This window comes from Lepidochelys kempii, chromosome 1 (assembly GCF_965140265.1).
Source record: "Lepidochelys kempii isolate rLepKem1 chromosome 1, rLepKem1.hap2, whole genome shotgun sequence".
Classification (NCBI taxonomy): Eukaryota; Metazoa; Chordata; order Testudines; family Cheloniidae; genus Lepidochelys; species Lepidochelys kempii.
The window spans coordinates 135,950,123-135,970,089 of record NC_133256.1 but is presented as its reverse complement, the minus strand read 5'-3'; the positions used below and the strand labels follow the sequence as shown (position 1 = coordinate 135,970,089).

At 40.2% G+C, this 19,967-nt stretch overlaps 1 protein-coding gene across 10 annotated transcripts; it reads left to right on the top strand.

Annotated features, from left to right (window-relative positions):
- The first annotated feature begins 287 nt into the window (after positions 1–287).
- PIGA (phosphatidylinositol glycan anchor biosynthesis class A) lies at positions 288–19,636 on the top strand. Of its 10 annotated transcripts, none has more exons than XM_073355511.1 (8): positions 460–763; positions 4,192–4,599; positions 4,822–4,993; positions 5,986–6,049; positions 8,256–8,388; positions 11,890–12,022; positions 13,559–13,765; positions 16,144–19,636. In XM_073355511.1, exons 2-8 carry the CDS (start codon positions 4,262–4,264, stop codon positions 16,405–16,407), a joined length of 1,311 nt encoding a protein of 436 aa, XP_073211612.1. In that variant the 5' UTR covers positions 460–763; positions 4,192–4,261; the 3' UTR covers positions 16,408–19,636. The 10 variants fall into 10 exon arrangements, with proteins under 10 accessions (XP_073211568.1, XP_073211612.1, XP_073211576.1 ...); XM_073355475.1 differs by adding an exon at positions 3,848–3,999 and having other exon boundaries at positions 4,192–4,993; XM_073355467.1 differs by lacking the exon at positions 460–763 and adding an exon at positions 288–372 and having other exon boundaries at positions 4,192–4,993.
- The last annotated feature ends 331 nt before the right edge of the window (positions 19,637–19,967 follow it).

The following is a 19,967-nucleotide window of genomic DNA, read 5'->3' as shown; positions in this document are numbered from 1 at the left end:
CCACCCACCCACCCCTGCGAGCGCAGGCCACGGGGGTGAGTGCTCCCGCGTTCGCACGAGGAACCCCAGCGCTAGTGCGAGGAAGGGGTTAAAGGGAAGTCCGGGCACTGAGCGCCTCAGAACGCCAGGGACGCCACGTTCCGCCCCCTTCCCCTCTCAGCGTTCCAAGGCTGAACGGAACCGAGGCTTCCGATTGGCTGCTCTTGCCCCGCGTGACTTGAAGCGGCCCGCTCCGGTGGTTGGCGGCTCGGGCGCTGAGGCGGGGCGCCCCGGGAAGCAGCGGGGGCGGGGCTGTTGCCTAGGCGACAGGAGGGACGGCGAATGGCTGCCGCTCCCTCCTGCCCGGAAATGGGTGGGCCCGGCCGGCGGCAGGTACGCGAGTGTCTCTGTCCCCCTCCCTCCTTTGGGCTGGGGCTGTCCGCGGGCTCCCCCCCCCCCCCGCCTGTTCCCCCTCCCCCACCCCAGCTCAGGCCTGTCAGGCGGCCTCGGCCCCGCTCGGCGGCGGCGGCTGCTGAGAACCCCCCGCCCGCTCCGGGCCACGATCCCTGCCCTTGTGTGGCGGCCCCGACCCCTGGCTTGTCTCTTCCCGGGGCAGCGTCTTACGCGTCGCGCCAAGCGCAGCCCGGTCCCGGTCCCGGTCCCCCCTCCCGGTCCCATAGCCAGACATCGCAGCGGCCGGCTGCTGCTTGTGCAGCGGTGTGTTCCCGTCCTGCAGAGCCCCCTGAACGGGGTGAATTTTCTCACAGTGCGGTAGAGGCTCAAGGTCATTGACGTTAGCGATTGATGGGCTCCAAAGTTGCAGATAGGGGCGGGGGGGGCCTCGATGCCGCATGTTTTTTGCGAGCACTGAAGGCACAAGCCTGGGCTGTTTTGCTGTGAGGAAAGTACAAGGTGGGTGAGGTAGTGTCTCTTGTTGGACCAGGTTGTGCTGGTGGGAGAGACCAGCTTTTCAGCTGCAGGGAGCGGAGCGCGTCTTCAGGCCTGGGAAAGGCACTGGGGGCGTGACAGCTAAATACAGGGCCCAACGGATAGTTTAGCATGGGTAGCATATTTTAAGGGACCATTCCCCATGAAGTGGCCTGTTAAGGGCCCTGTAGTTATAGGACAAAAAGGAGGGGGTAATGGGTTACCGATTGTTGTAATAAACCATAAATCCAGTGTCCCCCGTTCAGCCCCTGATTTTTTAGTGTCTAGCGAAGTTATGAATTTAAGTTCCTAGGCTCATCTTTTGAGGGTGTTGTCCCAGCTTCCTTTGAGGGTGAGGGCTGATGAGTCAGATGTAGAGTGATTACTTTGTGAAAGGTGTTCACCAACAGGTAATACAGTGTTTTGGTCTTTCATCATTTTCCTGTGTGAGTTCAATTCAGAGCATAGTGATTGGTTTCACCCGTATAGGTGCTATTGGGGCACTTAGTGCACTGGATGAGGTACACCACATGTGCTAGGCATGTGTAGGACCCATGGATTTTGAAAGGTGTGTTGTGGGGGCATTGATCATTGTAGCAGTAGAGATAAGTCTTCAGGTTTTGCACCTGTTACAGTAGCAGGGTTTGGTGCCGCTTTGAGTTGGTGTATCTGGTCTGTGGGGAGCTTTCTTCTGATGATGAGCTTGGAGAGGTTTGGGGTTGTTTTGAAGGCCAGAAGAGGGGGGTTGGGAAATATTTCTTTCAGGGTACGATGCCCATTGAGTATGGGTTGTAATTGTTTGCTGATACCCCATATGGGTTCCATTGTGGGGTGGTAGGTAACAACTAGGGGTGTGCAGTTGGAAAAGGGTTTATTTCTGTATTAAAGCAGGTTCTTTCGGGGGATTTGGGGAGCCCATTTAATGTTGCAATCTACTTCTCTGGTGGAATGTCTGTGTTTGGTGAAGACATTTTTGAGTACGTTAAGGTGTGTATCTCGGACTTTCTCTTCAGAGCATAGTCTGTGGTATCAGCCACGTCTACACTACCCGCTGGATCGGCGGGTAGTGATCGATCTATTGGGGATCGATTTATCATGCCTAGCGTAGACACGATAAATCAATCCCCGATTGCTCTGCTGTCGACTCCAGAACTCCACCACGGTGAGAGGCAGAAGCAGAGTCAATGGAGGAGCGGCGGCCATCGATTCCGCGCTGCGAGGGTGCGAAGTAATTGATTCTAAATCAAGCTAAGATATGTTGACTTCAGCTACGCTATTCTTGTAGCTGAAGTTGCGTATCTTAGATCGATTTCCCTCCCGCCCCCCCAGTGTAGCCCAAGCCTAAGTGCCTGGCTGTAGATAACAGATTTCTTGTTGTGTTTGGGGTGGTTACTGGATCTGTGAAAGTAGATGTAGGGATCCGTAGGTTTCTTGTACCTGTTGTCTGTAGGGTTCCACTTTTGAAGCTGATTGTGGTGTCCAAGAAGTTGATGCTAGTGTGGGAGTGTTCCAGAGAGAGTTTAATGGACAGGTGGTGGTTGTTGAAGTTGTGGTGGCAATCTATGAGGGAGTTTGTCATCTGTCCAGAAGATGAAAATATCATCGATGTAGTCAGTATATTATTGGTTTTGTGGTATAGCTCAAAAGCTTGTGTCTCTCACCAACAGGAGTTGGTCCAATAAAATATATTATCTCATCCATCTTGTCCCTCTAATATCCTGGGACTGACATGTCTGCAACAACACTGCATGCATGTATTGAAAGTGCAGCATTTGTAAACCAAGACTTGGACCTTGTGTCTGGAAGATGTACTTTAGTAAAAAAAACAATTTATTGGGCATGATGCAGGTATAGCTGTATTAAGTTTTGTGGTCTGTGAGATACAGTAGTCCAGACTAGATCAGTGGTTTTCAACCTTTTTTCATTTGTGGACCCCTAAAAATTTTTAAATGGAGGTGCAGACCCCTTTGGAAATCTTAGACTTAGTCCATGGACCACAGTTTGAGAACCACTGGATTAGATGATCAAGTGGTCCTGTGTGGCCTTCAAAACTGTTTTAGATAGGAGTTGCCTCACTTTGTTTTACAGATGAAGTAAAATCTTATGATGTTGGTTAGATTTCTTTAAAAATTGTTATGCAAAAACAGAACCTATGGCTGTACAAAATATAGCCTTAGTCCTGCAAAGGAATCTGCGGGTGTAGACCACTGTATGGAGTCCCTGTGAAGTTAATGAGTAACATGAGCAAGGACTCCTTTACATGACTGGAGCCAATGATATGAATATGTGGGTCAGAAACTCAGAAAACTGACCAGAATTTTTATGGTCATCATAGTAATTATCCCTGCATTTTGAAAAAAAAGCATATGGTATTTTACAATAATTAAGTCCTGGCTTAAAGAGCTTAAAAACTGTTGATATACAGAAAAAATAACATATGCTTACAAGGGCGGGGGGAACTCTTCTTAATACAAAGTGTAAAGAGTGAATGCCAAAACATGAGATGAAAAGACAAGTCTGAGTCTTTGGAGTTTTTACTTTAAGATGGTGTGATAATGATCCTCTTCTCTTAATAGGACTGTAACTATGTGTGTAAAATATATACTAGTATATAGTATATTGTACTATACTCACTAGCATTATGTTAATGAAAGGCCAATATAAATTTTTTAAGATGTATTATTGTTTAAAAGAATGTGGAACATGTTGTTACTGTAATAGTGGCTTTTATAAAATTAAGCACTTTTATTGGTCTTTTATTAACCGTGTCTAAGGCACATTGGTAAGTGCTCTGTTGGTATGACATGGTAATTCAGTACTACAATATTGCATATAATTCTTGAGCTTTTATTCCTAAGCAGAGTTTTGTGGCAACTATGTAAGTGGCCCATCAGCCTGGTATCATCCCCAATTCCCTATCCAATGTCCTGTTTGGTCACAGAAAACTGCAGAAGAGATCAGGGGTTCTGTCTTCCTGCCACTCAGAGCCAAAGAACACCTCTAGCTTCTTGCTTGATGGTCCATGGGATGAGGAGACAGAATCACAAGAGGCCATGGAGCCTCACAAATTCATGAGGGAGGTAGTTACCAAAGGTAGGATGTGGCTGGGAAGGAGGGTGGGTTCTATCATAAGTGGATGGCATAGAGCTCCCCAAAAGCTAGCACCAGCCCTGCAGAAACTAAAATGCTTATATTGCTGTAGCATGAAGCTCCTTGTAGAAGTGATAGTCTTAAGCCTTGCTTCTTTGTGTATTTGTCAATAAATATTTTTTTTCACCATCTTAGGTAATGAGCAGGCCCAAATCTACAAACTGGCTGGCTACCAGAAGGACTGATTTCTGAACTTTTTCTAAGTATGGCTTGCAGAAGAATAGGAGGCCATGGACACACTCTCTCTCCAGCTTCCTCCATTAACTGTGTAAAAGCCCTAGCAACTGGAATTCGAACACATAGTATATGCATGGTGTCTGATTTTTTTTATCCAAATATGGGAGGAGTGGAAAGTCACATCTACCAGCTGTCACATTGCCTGATTGAAAGAGGGCACAAAGTTATAATTGTCACCCATGCTTATGGAAACAGAAAAGGCATTCGTTACCTTGCCAATGGGCTGAAAGTTTATTATTTACCTTTAAAGGTCATGTACAATCAGTCTACAGCAACAACGCTCTTCCACAGTCTGCCTCTGCTCAGGTACATATTTGTGCGGGAGAGAGTCACCATAGTCCATTCCCATAGTTCATTTTCTTCCATGGCTCATGATGCGCTTTTCCATGCCAAGACAATGGGACTACAGACAGTTTTTACAGACCATTCTCTCTTTGGATTTGCTGATGTCAGTTCGGTGCTTACGAACAAACTTCTAACTGTTTCACTGTGTGATACAAACCACATCATTTGTGTCTCTTACACTAGCAAGGAAAACACTGTACTAAGAGCAGCACTGAATCCTGAGATCGTATCTGTCATCCCTAATGCTGTTGATCCCACCGACTTCACTCCAGACCCAAGTAGGAGGGATGATAGTACGATAACAGTTGTTGTTGTCAGCAGGCTTGTTTACAGAAAAGGTAATGAGGTCCAAACTGTAAGTTGTTTTTCAAATATTTTTTTTTCTCATTTTTTTTTAAATGGGTGGTAAGAAATGTTCAGTGTTTAAGCAAGTGAATACAGACACCATATCTGTGACCAATTGATAATGCGTTTAATCTGAAACAGTTGTTTCACTCATTTCCCTCTTTCCACTTCCATGTATTAAGTCTAAGGGCCTGATCCTAAGGGGCTTAACTCTTATTGACTTCATTGGAACAGAAGCTGGCCCTGAACAGCCAATCCTGTGAGTCACCAAGTGACAGGGTACTCAGCAGCTGTCATGGAGTCACAGGGTCTGTGTTATGCCCCCGCCTGTCTCCAGTCCCCTGGGAGTGACCTATGTAGTGTGCCCCAAAGACCCACACAGTTCCACAGGGGAGGTCCGTGGCCTTTAAGACCCCGAGACTGGGCTTTCAACATCTGTCTCCATGCCTTCCTGCAGCAAATCCAGCCAAGCCAGACTTCTGTGGGAGGCTGGTACTGGGGTGCAGGGGAATGTTCTTGTTAAAAGAAAAATTAAACCTACGTCCACTGTTTTTTTTTTTTTTTTTAAATTCTTTGGTCTTAGATTTTGAATATGTGTACACTTTGGTCAGATTTATTTAAATTTTGGTCTTGTAAAGACTCTACAGTAAGGTCCCATTTCTACAGTCAGTGGAAATGAGCACCTTGCTGCACTCACACAGAACCCCATTAAAGTCAGTGGAGCTCCTGGCAGGCACAGTGCTGTCCCTGCACGTAGTAAATGTGTGTTTATCCTGACAATGTCCCTTTTTAAATAGAAAAATAAATAATTGTATGAAACTACTTAGGTCCCACTCCTATAACAAATCCTGACCAATTAAAAAAAAAAAATTTCCACTTTTTCCTCTTTAATTGTAGCAATGGGCTGATATTTAAGCAAGTAAGCATTGTAATCTTAAAAACCTGAAAGTGAAGCTGTTAATAAGTGAAAATTGACTCATTTGATTTTCATTGCCCCAGTAGGTAGAAATGGAAGAAGTAAACAAAGAATATAAACCAGTGATACTCAGACTGAGGCTCACGAGCTGTAAGTGGCTTTTTGATGTGTCTCTTGCAGTTCTTTGCAGCACATGATTTTAAAACACTGTGTGACTTAATTATTAACTGATCAGGATGCTTCTGCTATGTTATTAACCAATTGTAGTTGATAAAAATAATGGTCAGTCATTTTGCTGTGAGAATAATATATATAAAACTAAATAATTTGCCTGTCATACTGTTTAAATATAAATATATATTATTATAGTAAAAGAAACAATGAATTCACATTAGCTCTTTTGAGTAATGTTGATTGCTAATTTGGTTCCTGAACCACTGAGGTCTGAGCATCACTGACATAAACTGTGAAAATTTTCATTTTTTTCACTTTCCGTAAGCGTAGGTGGGGCTGGTAACAGAGGTAAAGAAATCTGTTTACTACATAATTTTTATTTGACAGTATGCCCTTAATTTCTGCTCTTCAACACTATTTTAATGTTTATCATAGGTCTTTGTTTTCAATTGCTTTTGTTTATTATAACTGTAGAAAAAAAGGAAGAAATGTCTTGATATTAAATCTAAAGGTTCTAAATTTTTAGTTCAGGTTTTACAAATGCTATATAAAATACAGGATATTGGAATATCAGTAGTGTTGCTGAGTAACTCTTAATATTCGGATCTCTCACTTTTTATCATTTAGACTAATATACATACAACATACTAAGTTAGGCTAATATACATACATATAACTAAAAATAGTTAAATGAAAATAAATGAAAAATATTGTCTTAATGACAGGTTTCAATATAGCAGCCCTGTTAGTCTGTATCTGCAAAAAGAAAAGGAGGACTTGTGGCACCTTAGAGACTAACAAATTTATCTGAGCATAAGCTTTCGTGAACTACAGCTCACTTCATCAGATGCATGGAATTCATAAATATTGTTACTGCTACCATGAATTTTTTCTGTTGGAAGGTGGGGGAAGGAACAATATGAGGCACTATTCTAGCCATTAAAACAATATGGCCATCACAAGCATTCAGTGTGATGTTAATGGCCTAGTTCCTTTCTTTCTTTTTAAAAAATAACAACAAAAGCAAACCTGTTGTGGGAGGGACTTGTGGAGATTTGCTCCATAAGGATTCCCTCCTGAAGTTCCTCCAATTGCTACCTTATCAGGATTCGTTCCCCTCCCTTGCAGAAAATTGCATAGGGCCGTTAGCTAAAACTGGGGGTCCTTGGGAAGCCAGGGACGTTCATGTGGATTTCCTGTGCCTCTGTACTAGTTTGGCCTCACCCTCACCATGGCTTCATAGAGGCGTGACTGAGTCAGATCACAGGTGTAGGGCATATAATTTGGACTGAGATACTGTTTTAATGTAAATCACCTGTCTCTAAATTTAAGTACTGAGTCTTTTTTAAAATATCATATCCCTATGACCAATTTTAACTTAATGTTAATTAAAACATTAGAATAATAAAGTTTAGTTTCATTCTTTATTTCTGCTTTTAGGTTTCTTTTGCTAGTTGATTTGGGGTCCAGTACTTACTTTATAAACTAGTTCAGTTCGGTATATCCTGGGCTGTCCAGAATCTCCACAACATTGCATGCTTAGGTCCTGCCTGTGATATGCCCTTCCCGACTCCAGCCATCCACTTATACCAGGACTTGCCAGGGGGTCCTCAGAGGAAAGCCTGCGGCTGTCCTCAGTTTCTGCACCAAGGGAGTTCTCACCTGACCAGAACTGGGGCTTTTAGGGTCCCTTTACTGGTAAAAGAGGTTGGAACTGGAGTGACAGTCTCACCAATTGCCTTCATTGGGTCTACTCATGTGACTAGACTTGCAGGATTGAGTCTTTGTCATTTGCTTTTTAGCTGTGTGAATATCTCAGTTGTGGCACTTGGAGTTTTGATTCCTTGTGCAGTAATTTTGTGTAAAGTTGAAAATGGTTATATGCTTAAAATTAATGCCAATTTAGTTTGAGGCCCTACATTTGCTTTAGATCTTTTTTTTTTTTAAATCTTCTTTGACAAGGAATGTCTTTTTTTTTAGTGCGAAGCAAAGAGGCTGTGTAATTTAAACACTTCTTACACTCTTGCATTCTGCTAGTTCATCAGTTTTGATACTTTAATAGCCAGTGATGCAACCATCTTTCAGAGACCTCTGATTTTGACACATGTGAATAGTGTTATAGGAATGGATGGAATCAGAAAGATAAACACAATCATAACTGCTCTACATGTTGTATTTTTAGGTATAGATTTGCTTAGTGGTATAATTCCTGAACTTTGTCAGAAATATCCAGATTTACATTTCTTAGTTGGAGGAGAAGGACCAAAGCGAATCGTTTTGGAAGAGGTACGGGAAAGATACCAACTACATGACAGGTTTGTTCTGTGTGTTTGTGGTTACAATGTAAATATAAAAAGGAATATGGTGAAACAATGAGGGGGTGGCAGGAAGTGGGTTGAGACAGATAAAACAAGGGAATAAGCAGGCTTTTGCAAACTTACGCCCTGATTCTGCAAGTTGGTTTGTGCAGGCAGATCTGTGCCAAGCCCCAGTGAGTTCAGTGGGACTCTGCACAGGCATAAAGATCTGTCCACACAAATCCAGTTGCATGATCAGCATGTTAGAGTCCTAGCCATGACAAGCAATATCATACAGTGCAGTAAGTTGTCAATGATTAGGCAGCTGGTTTGCTGTGACTGCTGCTTATCAAGCTGACCAGTACTGTTTTATTGTGCTTCCCCCATCTGTGTATCCACCTATTCTCTCATTTTATACTTTGATTGTAGGCTCTATGGAGCAGTGACTATCTGCTTGGCATTGTACACACAAACACAGTGGGTACCTGATTGGCGCTATTGTAATAAAATGATAAATTAATAGAAGTAGGATCTGTTTCCAGGCAAATATTGGTGTGAGTTGGCCCTTTTTTGGGGGGCGGGGCGAGCGGAGCTTGTTTTTCTGTTAGACAACAGTATGGGTTTCTGGTTCATTGTTTCTGCATATAATACCAAGCAATAGTGCAAAAATCCCTGAAATTGTTTTTCTATCTGTGTCCTTTTATAAAACAAACAGAAATGAAATCCTCACTGAATTAAGATATTGTTTTCCACTTAATTATTTACACTGCACTCACAGCTGATGTTTTAGTATATTCAAATTTACACACTCGAAAAACTAAAAGTATCTTTTAGTTTTCCAGCCAAAAATTTAGTGTGTTTAAAAAAAAAGCCTCTCTCTCTATATGAAAACTACACTAGAGGGTTGCACAGTTCATTGTTTCTGGGTGTGCAGTGAGCTGAACCCACAAAGGCTCCTTTCATTCCTCCAACCCTCTACCCACAGCTCCCTGTGTGCCACCACCCATCCACCTCTTTCAGGGCCTCCCTTCAACTTTTTCTCTCCCCTCCCCACCATGCCCTCCCTCGTGGCAGGGGACTCCTTACAACCTGGCACAGCTTCCGTCATGGCTGGGGCTCTGCACCCTCTGTCCTGCCTGGGTCCACCATTCCCATGCCAGGGGTTCTGTGATTGCCCTCCTCCCCCCTTTATTATTCCTTTTCTCTCTGAGGGAGAAATAATTCAGGGTGTCAACATGTCTCCCTTCTGGTTTTCCTACCCCCCCCCCAAATCTAAAGGGTTCCTCCCATTGATGCCTAGAACATTCCCTGAAATTTTGGAATTGATTAGATGTTGTGTTCAAAAGTTACTGTTTGGCCAACGGATATGAAAAAGCGATAAGTATTTTGTTTCTCTTTTTAAATCTACTGTACATGTGCAGGACATGCTTTCCTAAATACTCTTACTAGAGATGTGTATATCCCTGTTATGTATGACAGACTTCAAATATCTGTCTGATAATTACCCAGAAGAAGCCATTTTGATTTCTTTAGTGTGATTTTATAACTTTCAGAGAAATATTTTCAAAATGTTTCCTGTTTTGCATTTAATGTGGGACACAATTTTTATAGTCTCATAGATTTTTCTTTTATAAAGCCGAGAAAGGTCTATTGTGACTCATGTATTCTGGCCTTCTGCGTAACACAGGCCATTGAACTTTCCCTGAATTAATTCCTGCGTCAGGTCCAGTAGCTGTGTAGAGCATATCTTTTAGGAAGAAAAATCCTCCCTCCTCTCTTGTCCACATGATCTTTCCTGAATACATTATAACTAGGGATTTTAACATTTCAGTTATGTAGCTCTTCCTACCAGGTTTCAATAATACCAACTAGGTCAACTTTATGCTCATAAATGATAACTTCCAATTCCTCTTGCTTATTACCTAAGTTCCTAGCATTCATGTATAGGTAATGATTGTATTTCTTCTCCGCATTTACTTTGATCAGTTTTAATCTTGACATCTTGATTTTGTGCTAAATGAGTTGTCATTTGTTCTCCCTTTTCACCCTACCTTTTTGTTATTAGTTTAACACCTTCCTGACTAGTCTAGCCAGCCAGTCCCCTAGAAGATGGCGACCATCCAAATTGCATGGCCCCCTCTCCCCATAGAAGGTGATCCAGCTTCCACAAAACCAAAAACCTGTACTTTATGCTGCTTACCTAGCCAGTGGTTTGCTTCCAGAATCTTTCGTTTGCTGTCTTCCTTCACTGAGAGAACTTCCTTCCTCACCTTCGACACCTTTCTAAGTTCTCTAAAGTCATTTACAATCTGAGTTGTCACATGAAGCAGTGTAATTAGCATAGATATGCACCATCGCTAGTGGAGTCTTGCCTATCAACTGCAGAAACCTATCTAATCTTGCTGTCACATCTTGTGTCTTGGCTCTGGGAAGACTGCACACCATCCTGATGTCTGCCTGTCTCTTGCGGAATGTTCTTTCCATTCTGTAGCACAGAATCCCTGACAAAGATCATCTGTCTTCTTTGCACATATGGAGATCTTTGTGAGCATGGGGGATTTTCTTATGGGTTGGGGTGAGCAGCCATTCTCAGGTATGTCCTGTATGCTCTCCATTCCATTTTGCTTGCTGGATCTTCAGACACACTTTTTACCATGTCCATGCGAAGAATCTGGTTATGATTGGCTATTTCTAGCTGTATGGAATTCCTTGTGGTCCTTGCTTGATTGATCACAGTCTGTCCATCTTCTTTTTCCTCCAGCTGTGTAGAATCCCACTTTGTTCTCTTGCCCTCTTGTGGTTACGAGCTGCCAATACTGTCTGGTTTCTGCTCTTTCTGGTTCCTTGGTCACCAAATCCTTCTTGAACCTGGGATGGTGATGCTTTCAGAGTCTGGTTGTCCAGGCACGCAGCCTCTCAGATATGCAGTGTCAATACCTATTCTTTCAAACCATGTATCTTATCTTCCAGCTCAACCACTAACTTCCACCTCAGACAAAGTCTTTCTTGCTTCAGGCAGGAAAGAAAACATGGCACATCTGTTGCAGGTCACAGCCACTTTTCCATTGCTGGTCCATTTACCATTTTTACCATTTCACTTTACCATTGCATGGTATTGAATGTAGAAACATGCCTAGAAAGAGAGCCTCACTCTCTCCCTGCAGAACTTCCCTGTTTGCTGCACTTGTTTGAACATGGGAGACTGGTAAATTTGGAATATTAACCAAATAACACAATCTTCGCTTCTTAACCTAGAAAACGTGGTAGAAATATTTTAAAGGCAATTGCCATAAAAACTCAGTTTTTCAAACAGTTTGGTTTTTCTTTTCAAGCTAAATACGGAGGCTTAATTTTTTAATCAAAGTTTAAAGAAATTGGAATAAGATAGTGTCCACACTGCTTTAATACAGTACTATGTATACGCTGTAAACTGTATGTTCCAAAATATTTGTGTAATGTTTTGTAGCATTATTACAGTATGTGAAACCATTGTTTATCTTTTTCTTTAACAATGTGCAGAGTGCGTCTTTTAGGGGCTTTGGAACACCAGGATGTTAGAAATGTCTTGGTCCAGGGACACATTTTTCTCAATACTTCTCTCACTGAAGCCTTTTGTATGGCAATTGTGGAAGCAGCCAGTTGTGGTTTACAGGTAAAAGAATCTTTGCCGTATAGAATGCATGCATACATATTTTTACAATGCTTATTTTCATAATATATGCTTATTACAATGCATTTCACTGGAGGATCTATAAGCAGTCTACCAAGGTGGGCAAATATTAATCCACATTTACACATCCTCTGGAAACTGAGACAAAGAGAGGTTAACTGATTTGCTTCGCTCCCAGAGGAAGTTCATACAGAGTTGGGAATAGCATACAGGTCTCCTAATTCCCTGTTCTCTGAACTAACCAAGCTGCCTCTTCAAAATGCTGTTCTGTATGTATTTTTGAAAGTGTTTTGGCCAGTTAACTCTCTGTCCATGGACAACTATATCTGCTAGACCTTTTGCCTCTACCTTCCATCAGCAATAGGTATTTGAAGAAAAATGTTTGGTGAATATGACTGACCTTTGGTTAATTCACATAGCTTTGAGTGAGCCATTGTTCTTATCACTGTTCTTTGGCTGACTCAAGAACTGATATCCATTTCTTAAGTCAGCTGAGGAAGTATTTACTCTATGTAGAGATTTCACATAAGGAGGAAAGAGGAAAAGAGATCAAAGACTGGGACATTCTTGGTGGAATCCCTTCCTGGCTTCTATACTTTTGTGAGTGTTATGAATCCATGTTACTGCTGTAAGGGTCAAAATAGCAACTGAGCAGAGTCAATACTGTCAGAGATTCCATTCCCAAGTAATTTTTTAAATATAGAGGCTGTCTTGGGCATAGAGAAATTTAAATGATGGGTACTGGAACCCTTTCCAGAGACCCATGATAGTAGATTCTGCCTGCTAGCCTCACCTGTCTCTCCAGTCACTAGTCCCAGTACCCATTCCCTTTTCCACTTGCTGCTTGGCATGAGTTCTAAACTTTTTTATTATTGCTTAATAATAATAGACCTGACAAGAGTCTGTATTCTACTTACTTCCTTTAAAAAAATTGTTTTTGATTTTAGATTAAAATTAGTATTCCAAAACTTTCAAATATGTTATGTTCTTGTAAATGTTAGTCATGCAGAAGCTCGAAACTGTGTGGGAGATAAAACACTCCCCACCCCCACCCCAAATTAGCCTACTGGCCTTTTTCCCTTGGGGATGGTCGGGGTGAGGGGGCCACGAAAGAGGCAGTGGGGAGGGAATCCAAGCCTGATTATACATAATCATTTGAGTATTGTGACAAGCACCTTTAGGAAACATAATTCCCTTCTTTGAAAAATTCTGTTGTACATAGTCCTTTCTGCTTCTGTATGTGAGGTCCCTTTGATATCCAAATATTGATTCTGAACATCCCACAGCTAAGCTACTGCACTAAAACCACTTCTAGGGCCCAGACCTACAGTTGTCATGCAGATGAAACTCTTTTTGCAGTCATTTGATGTGCCTGGAAGGCACCTGCAAGGTTGGATCCTTTGTTTTGATCTAAAGTACTCCTGTTGAGCAATTTTGCCTTATTACCAGTATAACTGTATTTTAGTGAGTTATGTTATACAGCATACATACTGCTGAATTGTTTTGTTGCCTCCAAAGGTTGTGAGTACAAGAGTTGGTGGAATCCCTGAGGTGCTACCAGAAAATCTTATCATCTTATGTGAGCCCTCAGTGAAATCTCTGTGTGATGGTCTGGAAAAAGCTGTTGCCCAGATCAGGTCAGGAACACTACCAACCCCAGAAACTATCCATAACAAAGTAAAGACATTCTATACATGGAGAAACGTCGCAGAGAGAACTGCAAAAGTAGGTAGACCTCTGTCTTAAAGTGTGATTTTTTTACTCTGAAAAGTGACTCTCCACAGGTAGCGTTGTGAGAGTCTGTGTGTTATTTCAGTGATATCCATATCAAATGTGCATGGTTTAACAAGTAAAATGTGAATATTTTCTCCAATTACTAGCCCTGTAAATTCAAAGTACCTCTAGAAAACCAAACTGGATTCTTTCCTTGTCATGCACCGTTACCATCAATAAAGATCCAGAAGTGCCGATAATGTCCTCAGTTACATCTGTGCAACCCCATTGTTTTCAGTTGGTTTGTGCACATGTAACTGTTTGACCTTAGAATTGGAAAAGGTACTGAACAAGTCTGATGCACAAGAAGGAATAGAATCTGTCTGTCTCTGTTGGCTCTGCCAGACTAACAGAAGTAAAACTTCGTGACTAAAATAAGATCTTAACTTCTTCAGATACAATTGAACACACACAAGTTAAGGATATGTTGAGTAAGAAGTTGCCATGTTTTCACAGCCACTTAGAACTGTACTTTACATGTTAGTACTTTTTTTACATTAGTGACAAACTTTACCTGTTACAGATGACAGTTATAACTTGTTGCAGCGAACACCTCCAGCTGACACTTCTAGAAAAATTGATTTTGGCCTCTAAGGGTTTAGCAAGAAATAAAATAACATGCAACTTTTTGTCAGCTTGGTTTTATCAGTGTCCTATAGAATAAGGATATTTCAAAAAACAAACACAACAATAAGATTGTGAATTGTATTTCTCTATCCATTTCTTTTTAAACTTTATTATTTTGACTGTTTTAACTTGCGCTTTAAGAAGACCTTGTCGTGCGGAAACGTTCTTATTGCACGTTGCTCCAGTATTGCTGTTGATGTCAGCATTACTCTTCACGTGTGTTATGTTGGTTCACTGTTGTTGCATAAGGAACACTCAGGTTGCAGCTCCTGTAAGAATGTAGTCATTTAATCAACAATCAATAATGGAATAGGAGAGTAAATGGGTTGTATGTAACCTTAAAAAAAAAAAAATTTACAGAGGTTAGTTTGGTTTAGTTTTTAGGGACGAGCTAAAAGAGACTCGATCCTAAACAAACTAGGAAAATGTTGGGATGAGTAGAAGAGTCCCATTTTTCAACCATGAAACAATACTGGTTATTTGCAGAACTAACTTCACTTTATCTCTGAAATAACTGGCACATGATAGTTGCATCAGGTTTTCAAAGATACGGCTTTTGGGCTATTTGAAAACTTCCATTATCTGTATGGTGTAAGTATTTATAGTGCTGCCTTTTTAGTATAGCACCATTCTTTAAACAGCATTTTGAATAATAGTACTCATTACAAAGAAAGTTAAGTCACTTATATATTTTCAAGCCTATTCTATTATTGTATTAGTAACTCTTACAAAGTTATTTTTTATCTAGAAAGCTGTAGAGTGCCCCCCATTCCTACTAGCTCACTAGCTGCAGGTACAAAGATTAGAATTTAGACAGCCCTACCTGATTTGCATGGATGAACAAAGAGTCTTTCTGCTGCAAATCAGGTAGTTAAATCACTATGGTTTGTTCCTGTGGTGAGAGTGTGTGTGTATAGGCTTCTAATTTTACATCTATACACACACGCACACCCCCTTTACCTTTAATGTAAGTATAGCAAAAGAGCTTCACACTTCCTCTCATAAAGAAAAATAGAATTTCTGATAAAACAGACTCACAGTGTTCAGCATTCCCACATATTTTTGTGGACAGGGAAAGTAATAATCTTTTCATTATTTATCATCATGTTGAAGGGTGAATGAATAGAGTTTGAGTCTGGATTGGTAGACTTTCAGGGAAAGTTAGTTTTTTCTAACTGGAAATCCTTGTTAAATAGCGAAGTGTCTGATCCGTTTTGAATTCCACTAAGCTCTTGCCCTTAGTGATCTCTTGTGGTGATGAGTTCTGCAAGCTAGTTTAATTAAGTTGGAAAAAGTATTTCCTTTTCATCAGTTTTAAAATTGCTGCCTTTCTGTTTGACTATCCCCTTGTTTTTGTATTATGAGAGATCATGCATTACTATTTAGCCTTTCTCTCCTCTGTGCCATTTATTATCAAGTTACACACAATAATGTTCCAGTCTTTAAAATCTGTCTTCCCGTGGAAGTTTTTCTACCTCTTTGGTTATTCTCATTGATCTTTTTTTAAAAAAAAAACCAAAAACTAGACAGTCTTTTATATGTAAGAAACTATTTTTTTACTGGACATTCCCATTAAAGTTCGGAAGAGGGTCATTATTATGTGCAGTATGTAGTAAAACACAGTTTTGCCTAATCTTCAGAGATAATACATCATAAAGGTGACTCTGCAAAATTTAACTCTTTCCTCATTCCCCTCCTTTCAGGTGTATGACAGAGTTGCAGATGAAGTGGTATTACCAATGGACAAGCGGCTTGACAGACTAATATCTCACTGTGGCTCAGTGACTGGGTGTATTTTTGCTCTTTTTGCTGTATTAAGCTTCCTTTTCCTGGTATTTCTGAGATGGATGACTCCAGATTCTATTATTGATGTTGCAGTAGATGCCACAGGTCCTAGTGGAGCATGGACTCAACAGTATTTTCCTAGTAAAAAAGGAAGCGAGAAAGAAGAGATTCCAGACTGTTAAAAATGTTTTAAGTGGGGAGGAAGGGCATTGCTCTCTGAAAGGTTTTAGTATTTGCTGATAGAATTAATTCCACAAAGAGACATTGTTTTTAAACTCTTAAAAGCTTTCCTAAATTGTTGGAGAGAAACTTGGTAAAATGTGCTACCTCAAGTTAGGATTGTGCCAATTAGTTTTGGGGAAAGACTTAAACATATGCAGTTTATGGACATAGTTCTTTTGCACTTACTTAAAGTAGGGAGGAAAGTGGTAATATGCACAGCTCAGGTGTAAAACTACCTTCAGAGAGACAAGAATACTAGATTTCATCTGCTACTAGTGTATTACACAGAGAATAAGCATGGATTTTTCATGGCACTCAGGATGCCAAAACACAAAATTACCTAGCTTTAGATGGCTTTTGCCAACTCCAGATATTTGTATTGATTTATTGGAGACCTGTGAAGAATTGGCAAAATAAAAATACCTACCCAATCCATCAAAAAGTGATATGTGAAATCACTTCTATAAAGACAAGCACATTACTATGTAGACTTTCAACATTTGATGTACTGCTAGCCAGCTCTTGTCCTACCAACTGTGTCGCCTAGACAGACACTTCTGACTGCACAAAACTCATTTTGAAAGGGTTCTTCAATGTTCTGCCTAAATGTGATCAGTATCTCTCTGATCTGTCAAAATTCCATTATAGAATTTTTTTTGATATTTTAGGAAATGCTAAATACTGCCTATTTCACTCTTACATGTAAACGTAACATTTTGTTTTGTTTTAAAGTACTCTTGGAATTGAGGGAATTATATTATTTTTAGAAACCAGCATAATGAAAAGGCACAAGCTTCCAAGAATAGCTCAGGCCTGCCAACTTCTCCAGTAGACCGTGCCAAAATATATGGTAACTTCTGTTTTTGTGAGAGATGTAGATAAACATCCACTAAGGGCTAGACAAAGACTACCAATGTTTTTCATTTATGACATCAGTTGTATTTGACTTCATCTTCAGAAGAGAAAATGTTAAACAGTTGTCATGCCACCTAGCCTGCACCAAAGATATTCTTAAATGAATCCAGCAAGTTAAATCTTTTTTTCTGGAAAAAGTTAATGGATCTGGTCAATAGATTTGCATACTCCCTGTGAGGTGAGAAATGTGGTCCCTTGCAGTTATTGGTTCTCTAGCCCTAATCTAAGTAGTCTACACCTATATCAATCAGAAAATAACTTTGAACACTATAAGAAGAGAAGAGATGATATTTCACATTCCTGTAAAGCAACTCTCACAAGGTGTTATCTGTTGTATGCACTGGATTAATGTCTTGCTCTTCCATTGTTTTAAACTGAAAGGGTTTAACGAACCTGTGCATAATGAAACGCCCAATGATGTAATTGTATTCTGGATGTGCAATATGCAAGGTTATGTTTTCAGAACTTTGCAGGATAACTTAAAACATGCAACCAGCCAATGTTTTGTACAAACATCTTGTAAAATTTAAGTTTATTTTGCTGTGTTGGGGTGCAAAGGTGATAACATTATTATTATTTTATTTTATTTTTATTTTATTGTTCTACTAAATCTGTTTAACAGTATTTTAATGAAGCACTGATGGGATTATGAGACATGCTGTTTACAAAGTCTAAGATTTAGTTTCTTCTGTTAGAAAAAATGCTCAGCTCTAGATATTTAACATATAGTAAACATAGTATACATTTGAACATTTTTTTAAATGTTAAGAAAAAAGTAGTGATTAAATATAGTAGTACTATAGAGATTGATAAAGTGGGTAGAGTTGTAGGTAACACTTCACTGAGAATTTCATAATTTTTAAAATCTGGTGCATTATTTATTTTTTGTAAAAGAATTTCTAAAAAAATCACTGATACGATTTCAGCTTAATTTTACAATAAGTATTTTTGAAATGTTATGATGATTTCAGTTTTCTTTTGGAACTTTTCTGTTTTGATTGTTGAAAGCATAATGGAACTCATGTAAAGCGTAGCGAACTCATAAATCATACAAAACTCAAATGTGGAGTAGAAGGAGAACTATATATAATATTCTTGTGCCAGAGTATTACACTCTTCTGACTAATACAGTAAGGCCTTTTTATAGTCTTGTATAATTTTACAGGTTACCTAAGTCTTCTGTACCTTGCAATAAAGCATCTTTAGTTATAACATGCATACCCAGACACTAGCAACATATATGGAAACTTACTGCGTTGATGCTGCTGCTTACTATTCTAGCATTGTAAATAGAACTTTCTATGGTAAATGACATATAAAAGAAAAGGATTTTGGTGTGTTGCAAATGAAGTTTAATCTGACTGGCTTAACTACAAATGTACTGTATCTCAAACAGTGTAGTTTATAATATCCTTAGTTTGCTCTATAGTTATATATCCATAGATCCCTCTGCTCATTTCCTCTTTTCAAACACTTGACACCTTGACCCCATCAACGTATCCATGAATAGTCCCACTGAACTCAGTAGGCTTACTTTCCTACGTAAAGTTACTCATATACGTAAATGTTTGCAGATCTGGGGCCTAAAATTGCAGTGTGCAAATAAGATGAGTAAAAGTGGGCAGGATGAAGTCATTGTCGAGCTATACCAAAAGAAGGACAAGAGACACTTGATATGGTTTTAATTAGGCTGCAACTTTATTATTAGATGTCTGTGACTACCCAGCAGATAAAAGTGTACAGTGAAGATAACCCAATATTCATTCAGTATCTACCTGGGGACTTCCTCTAGCTCCACTTTTGTTTTCTTCCATCCAGGACCCCCAGTCAACCTATTGATGGGACTTTACCATCTCTTCCCCCCGCTCAAATGAGGGTTAAGGTGAGCTATAAGAAATGGGGGTTGGCTCCCTGCCATACCAGTCATAGGAGCCCCATTCAGACACACACACACACACACCGTTTCCACTCCTTTAACCAAAGCCTCCTTTTTAAGTCCTTTACCAAGTCATTTATCTGGTCACGGTACCTTCCCTATGGAGTACCTGCACTGGACAAGTATACAAGTTAGATGAGTAAAGTGGTCAGGTTAGTGTCACTCCTTTCACAGTCAGCGAGTGATTCAGAAGACAGCAGTGGGAAAAGGAGAGGAGGAAGAGAGCTATTGAATAGCATATTTGTGGGACTGACAGAGGCATGGAATACTTGAGGAACAAAGTACAGAAAGCCATGCAGAGTTCATGGGTAAATGCTAGTATAATAGTAAACAAATAATACTTTTTAAAAAAATATAGCTGAAGATACACTTGTGAAATGTGTTTTCCACTTTTACAAATAATGTCCATTAAGTGTTACCAAACAGTGAATCAAACCCACTGAAGAAATAATGTCTTAAATGGAGCAAAGTCTGAAACAGACCTTTTGAATTAAGGATTTCAGAAGACATTTCCCTCTTCTTGATGGAGTGGGTCATCTTGAAAACTTGAGTGGTCTGACCTACTTCCTTATTTCAAAGATGATGGAAATCTTAAACTGATTTGCATTCCATAGCATGTGAGACCTTGCCTCTTGTGCCTAGACCCTCTGTACAGACACTGTGAACATA

What these genes read in the sequence shown, in the direction of transcription:
- PIGA (XM_073355467.1), top strand. Translation starts at nt 4,262, where the DNA reads ATGGCTTGCAGAAGAATAGGAGGCCATGGACACACTCTCTCTCCAGCT. An exon ending in CAGACTGAGGCTCACGAGCT is followed by an intron (nt 6,050 to 8,255) that starts GTAAGTGGCTTT and finishes TTGTATTTTTAG; the next exon opens with GTATAGATTTGCTTAGTGGT. An exon ending in CAGCCAGTTGTGGTTTACAG is followed by an intron (nt 12,023 to 13,558) that starts GTAAAAGAATCT and finishes TTGCCTCCAAAG; the next exon opens with GTTGTGAGTACAAGAGTTGG.